This window comes from Salvelinus fontinalis, chromosome 14 (assembly GCF_029448725.1).
Source record: "Salvelinus fontinalis isolate EN_2023a chromosome 14, ASM2944872v1, whole genome shotgun sequence".
NCBI lineage: Eukaryota > Metazoa > Chordata > Actinopteri > Salmoniformes > Salmonidae > Salvelinus > Salvelinus fontinalis.
The window spans coordinates 15733188-15739187 of record NC_074678.1 but is presented as its reverse complement, the minus strand read 5'-3'; the positions used below and the strand labels follow the sequence as shown (position 1 = coordinate 15739187).

The window sequence follows — 6000 nt, the reverse complement described above, 5'->3', positions numbered from 1 at the left end:
ATTATGTTTTAGTCAAATATATCTGTTTGGGCTTCTTACAGTACATTTTTAGTCTACAAATTATTTGTAATTATCTTCAGGCCCCCTGACCATCTACCCAAGAAAGAAATCGGCCCGCGACTGAATCTAGTTGATGATCCCTGCTTTATGCAATCGTCAGTGTTTTAGTCATGTTGGACTACTGTAGCTAGTCGGCGCTGTCCAAGTAAGCACGGGAAACCCCAGACCGAATATCTTCTCTTCTGCCTGAAGATTCCTCTGCTCCGACGCTACTTGCCATCTGTCGATTGGCTGTCCTGCAGGGACTTCCTGGCACGTCACATGTTGTAGTTACAGATGGTCCTGTGCTTGAAGTGTCTACCGTACAACCACACAACTGCTCATCAGAACAGCAAGTCAGTAGGTTTGATACTTTGAAACACTACGCGCAAAAATGGCCCAATGCACGGAACCGTCTACCAGCACCGGGGCGAACGGAGAGCTGAAAAAGCCGAGGAAGGTCGCTGTTATCACGGGCATCACTGGACAGGTAAACGCAGTCTCCAGATATGAATGGAAAGAGGATGTATGGACAGGGAGCCTATATGAACACCTTTAACGTTCGATAAATAATAATAAATACCAGCTGTAACTATTATGTTTGTTTTGCAGTAGCCTGCGTACTGTTTGATAGACATTGGTATGATTTGACTAACAGACAGTGGTTTTGTGAGGAGAGCGATGGATGCAGCATAGTTATCTCACTCGTCTAACGTTACATTCATATGTGTCAGGTGCACTGGCGCACCACAGCTGGTTACATACGTTTCCCACACGAACGATGTGTTCTTATGAATAGATATAATTATTATAGTAACCAGCTGTGGTGCGCCAGTGCACCTGACACATTATGCACAGTCATGACACAGAAGTAAAGCAGGGCGTCAAACCAGGAAGTCGAAAGAGAATATTCCCCCAGACAGACACGATTCACCCGGATCCATGGTTAGTTTTTCATTGCTGGTCTAATTTTACTTTCATAATTGACACTGATACACATGCCCTACGAATAGAGAATGTAGTGTGATACAGGCCACACTCAGCTGCGTTCACACTGCACTTGACGTAGCCCAGGGCTAACAGCCTCCTTAGCCCTGCATGTTTCAAGGGTGTTATAATATAAGCTACCAGAACTACCGGTGTTAGTTTGAATTTACTGAAAGGTTCATGAATAGAATCTATGATGGTGATGATAATGATGCAGGTAATGATTACTCAATTTATGTATTTGTTATCAATGTTTCTTGCATCTCAGATGTTCAGTCCACATGACTTCATAAGACACTGGCTACATGTTTTTAGTCATTCTGAAGTATAGTTGTAGAAAGGTAGTAGGGCTATATATATATATATATATATATTTTTTTTTTTAGACAGTATGCCTATAACTGCCTCACATGGGCTGGAGGCACCATGTTGACTGGCTGGGAGAAGAATCCACTACAAAATGGTGAAGGATCTAATGTGTTTGCCACATCACAGCAGGAACTAAAGCAGTCTGTGTTTGCAAACCAATAGGATACTGCTGGGCTGAGTGTCAACCCAAATATCTTGGGTTGACACTTATCTGCTGACTTAGCCAGCAGATAAGATCAAGTGACACATGGAGATCCTGTTAGTTCTGAGGAAAGTGAGGAAAGGAGGGAGTGAAAGGGAAATATCAGCTCTGATGTCACTCCTTCTTGCCCTGCCCGTGTGTCCAAAGTCCAGAGTTTCCCAAGAGCAGGGGAGCAGATAGAAAAACCCCACCCTCTCTTTTATCAGATGACTAAGTACACTGAAGAAGAGTGTATGTGTATGACGAGTGTACATGCCTGTCTTCTATAGGCCTAATTCTATACACTTCACTGAACAGTAGTGTCACACCCTGGTAGGGAGACAAGACAAGTCTAACTTCATAAATGGTAGTAGTTTGCACCACATACTGTGTAGAGGATTACTGTCTCAGGGTAGGCCTATACCATTGTACATGCGTTGGAGTGAATTCACGCTGAACTGACTGTACCTGTTTAGCAGCACGTGCCTCCTTTATCAAGGTCTATACCTGGGCTAGGTAAGTTTGACAGGTCTGGTATGCTGTGACGTTAGAGGTTAATGCCAGGCTATGGCAATGACACCAGACATTTCACATAGCCTATTTGTTGTATCCCTAAACTGGCACGCCTGATTCAATTAGTCATCTAGGCTTATCATCAAGCCCGTTACGAATTGAGTTAGGTGTGCCAGTGTAGGGCTACAACAAATAATGTATTGTGGTTCCCTGATCTAGGGTTAACATTGCCAGTGGATCTCAAACCTCTCCTCGGGGACATCCAGACATTTCACCATTTTGTTGTAGCCCTGAACTACCTCACCCGAGTCACCTAGTCAAGGGCTTGATGATTAGTTGATGAGTTTAATCAGTTGTGCTAGCTCTGGAATAGATCAAATACTGTACATGGAATGGCTGGGTGTCCCCAATGAGAGGTTTGAGAGCCACTGGCCAATATAATTACAAGCCAGTCAGTCAAGTCCTGGTTGATTGAGAAATATCTACCAGACACACAACACCGTCCTGTTTGCTCTGTTTACTCTTCGTGTCTTTGCAATGGTTCTTGATGTGGCTCACACATGAATGAAACTAAGGGCTGGGAGGGCCAGTGTAGTGCATTATTACAAACTGGTTTGACTGGTACCACTGGTCTTAGGGTGTTTTCACATGGTCCTCTTTCATTATAACCCATCTCTGTCCTCTTTAAAGGGAACTCTGGGGTAAAAACAAAGCAAAAGAACTCTGTTGTCTTTGTATTCACATTGCCCTTGCCTTTGAATGAGGACTATTTTGCCATTTCACTTCACCTCTTTTATGGTTAGAATCCTCTTAGCATTCACATTGCAATGTTTAGAAAGAAATCAATAACTTTTTCCAATATTCACTCAATGGACTCTGGGATTTTACAAAGTGCAGGACAAGCCATTCCATCAGATCTTCTTATTGGGAAGCTAGATATACCTGCTTAGATTTTGGAAGCTAAAATATTGCATATAGTTAAAAGATGATACATAATAATATTTTTTACATTTTATTTCAGCCTTTATTTAACAAGGCAAGTCAGTTAAGAACAAATTCTTATTTACAATGACGGCCTACGAAAAGGCCTCCTGCGGGGACTGGGATAATATATATATACATACATACATACATACAGTTGAAGTCGGAAGTTTACATACACTTAGGTTGGAGTCATTCAAACTTGTTTTTCAACCACTCCACAAATTTCTTGTTAACAAACTGTAGTTTTGGCACGTCGGTTAGGACATCTACTTTGTGCATAACATGTCATTTTTCCAACAATCGTTTACAGACAGATTATTTCACTTATAATTCACTGTATCACAATTCCAGTGGGTCAGAAGTTTACATACACTAAGTTGACTGTGCCTTTAAACAGCTTGGAAAATTCCAGAAAATTATGTCATGGCTTTAGAAGCTTCTGATAGGCTAATTTACATCATTTGAGTCAATTGTAGGTGTACCTGTGGATGTATTTCAAGGCCTACCTTCAAACTCAGTGCCTCTTTGCTTGACATCATGGGAAAATCAAAAGAAATCAGCCAAGACCTCCACGGTCCAAATTTGTAGACCACCACGGGTCTGGTTCATCCTTGGGAGCAATTTCCAAATGCCTGAAGGTGCCACGCGTACTGCTGTTTGTACAGATGAACAAGTATAAACACTAGAGGTCGACCGATTTATGATTTTTCAATGCCGATACCGATTATTGGAGGACCAAAAAAAGCCGATACCGATTAATTGGCCGATCTAAAAAAAAAAAAAAAAAAAAAAAAAAAAAAAAAAATATTATGTATTTGTAATAATGACAATTACAACAATAGTGAATGAAACACTTATTTTAACTTAATATAATACATCAATAAAATCAATTTAGCCTCAAATAAATAATGAAACATGTTCAATTTGGTTTAAATAATGCAAAAACAAAGTGTTGGAGAAGAAAGTAAAAGTGCAATATGTGCTATGTAAGAAAGCTAACGTTTCAGTTCCTTGCTCAGAACATGAGAACATATGAAAGCTGGTGGTTCCTTTTAACATGAGTCTTCAATATTCCCAGGTAAGAAGTTTTAGGTTGTAGTTATTATAGGAATAATAGGACTATTTCCCTCTATACCATTTGTATTTCATTAACCTTTGACTATTGGATGTTCTTATAGGAACTTTAGTATTGCAAGTGTAACAGTATAGCTTCCGTCCCTCTCCTCGCTGCTCCCTGGGCTCGAACCAGCAACACAACGACAACAGCCACCATCGAAGCAGAGTTACCCATGCAGAGCAAGGGGAACAACTACTAGAAGGCTGAGCGAGTGACGTTTGAAACGCTATTAGCGCGCGCTAACTAGCTAGTCATTTCACTTCGGTTACACCAGCCTCATCTCGGGAGTTGATAGGCTTGAAGTAATAAACAGCGCAATGCTTGACGCACAATGAAGAGCTGCTGGAAAAACGCACGAAAGTGCTGTTTGAATGAATGTTTACGCGCCTGCTTCTACCTACCACCACTCAGTCAGATACTTAGATACTTGTATGCTTGTATGCTCAATCAGATTATATGCAACGCAGGACACGCTAGATAATATCTAGTAATATCATCAACCATGTGTAGTTAACTAGTGGTTATGATTGATTGTTTTTTATAAGATAAGTTTAATGCTAGCGAGCAACTTACTTTTGCTTTCTGCATTCTTCTTGTGGAGTGCAAAGAGAGAGAGGCAGGTTGTTATTACGTTGGACTAGTTAACTGTAAGGTTGCAAGATTGGATCCCCCGAGCTGACAAGGTGAAAATCTGTCGTTCTGCCCCTGAACAAGGCAGTTAACCCACCGTTCCTAGGCCGTCATTGAAAATAAGAATGTGTTCTTAACTGACTTGCCTAGTTAAATAAAGGTATTAAAAAATATATTTAAAAAATCGGCAAATCGGCGCCCAAAAATACCGATTTCCGATTGTTATGAAATCTTGAAATCGGCCCTAATTAATCGGCCATTCCGATTAATCGGTCGACCTCTAATAAACACCATGGGACCACGCAGCCTTCATACCGCTCATGAAGGATATGCGTTCTGTCTCCTAGAGATGAATTTACTTTGGTGCAAAAAAGTTGGAAGTTTACATACACCTTAGGCAAATACATTTAATCTCAGTTTTTCACAATTCCTGACATTTAATCCTAGTAAAAATTCCCTGTCTTAGGTCAGTTAGGATCACCACTTTATTTTAAGAATGTGAAATGTCAGAATAATAGTAGAGTGATTTATTTCAGCTTTTATTTCTTTCATCACATTCCCAGTGGGTCAGAAGTTTACATACACTCAATTAGTATTTGGTAGCATTGCCTTTAAATTGTTTAACTTGGGTCAAACATTTCGGGTAGCCTTCCACAAGCTCCCCACAATAAGCTGGATGAATTTTTGCCCATTCCTCCTGACAAAGCTGGTGTAATTGAGTCAGGTTTGTAGGCCTCCTTGCTCGCACATGCTTTTTCAGTTCTGCCCACAAATCTTCTATAGGATTGAGGTCAGGGCTTTGGGATGGCCACTCCAATACCTTGACTTTGTTGTCCTTAAGCCATTTTGCCACAACTTTGGAAGTATGCTTGGGGTCATTGTCCATTTGGAAGACCCATTTGCAACCAAGCTTAAACTTCCTGACTGATGTCTTGAGATGTTGCTTCAAAATATCCACATCATTTTTCTTCCCTCATGATGTCATCTATTTTGTGAAGTGCACCAGGCCCTCCTGCAGCAAAGCACCCCCACAACATGATGCTGCCACCCCTGTGCTTCATGGTTGGGATGGTGTTCTTCGGCTTGCAAGCCTCCCCCTTTTTCCTCCAGATATAACAATGGTCATTATGGCCAAACAGTTCTATCTCTGTTTCATCAGACCAGAGGACATTTCTCCAAA

At 41.0% G+C, this 6000-nt stretch overlaps 1 protein-coding gene across 2 annotated transcripts in view; it reads left to right on the top strand.

The window, feature by feature from the left end:
- Nucleotides 1-303: 303 nt before the first annotated feature.
- The window catches only part of gmds (GDP-mannose 4,6-dehydratase), a 257578-nt gene continuing 251881 nt past the window's right edge, over nt 304-6000 (top strand). Inside the window, exon 1 of one of the 2 annotated variants that reach the window (XM_055944036.1) lies at nt 304-529. In XM_055944036.1, the coding sequence (XP_055800011.1) occupies nt 434-529 (96 nt within the window). In that variant the 5' untranslated portion in view covers nt 304-433. The remainder of the gene's footprint in view (nt 530-6000) is intronic. The other variant, XM_055944037.1, reaches the window with a different exon arrangement.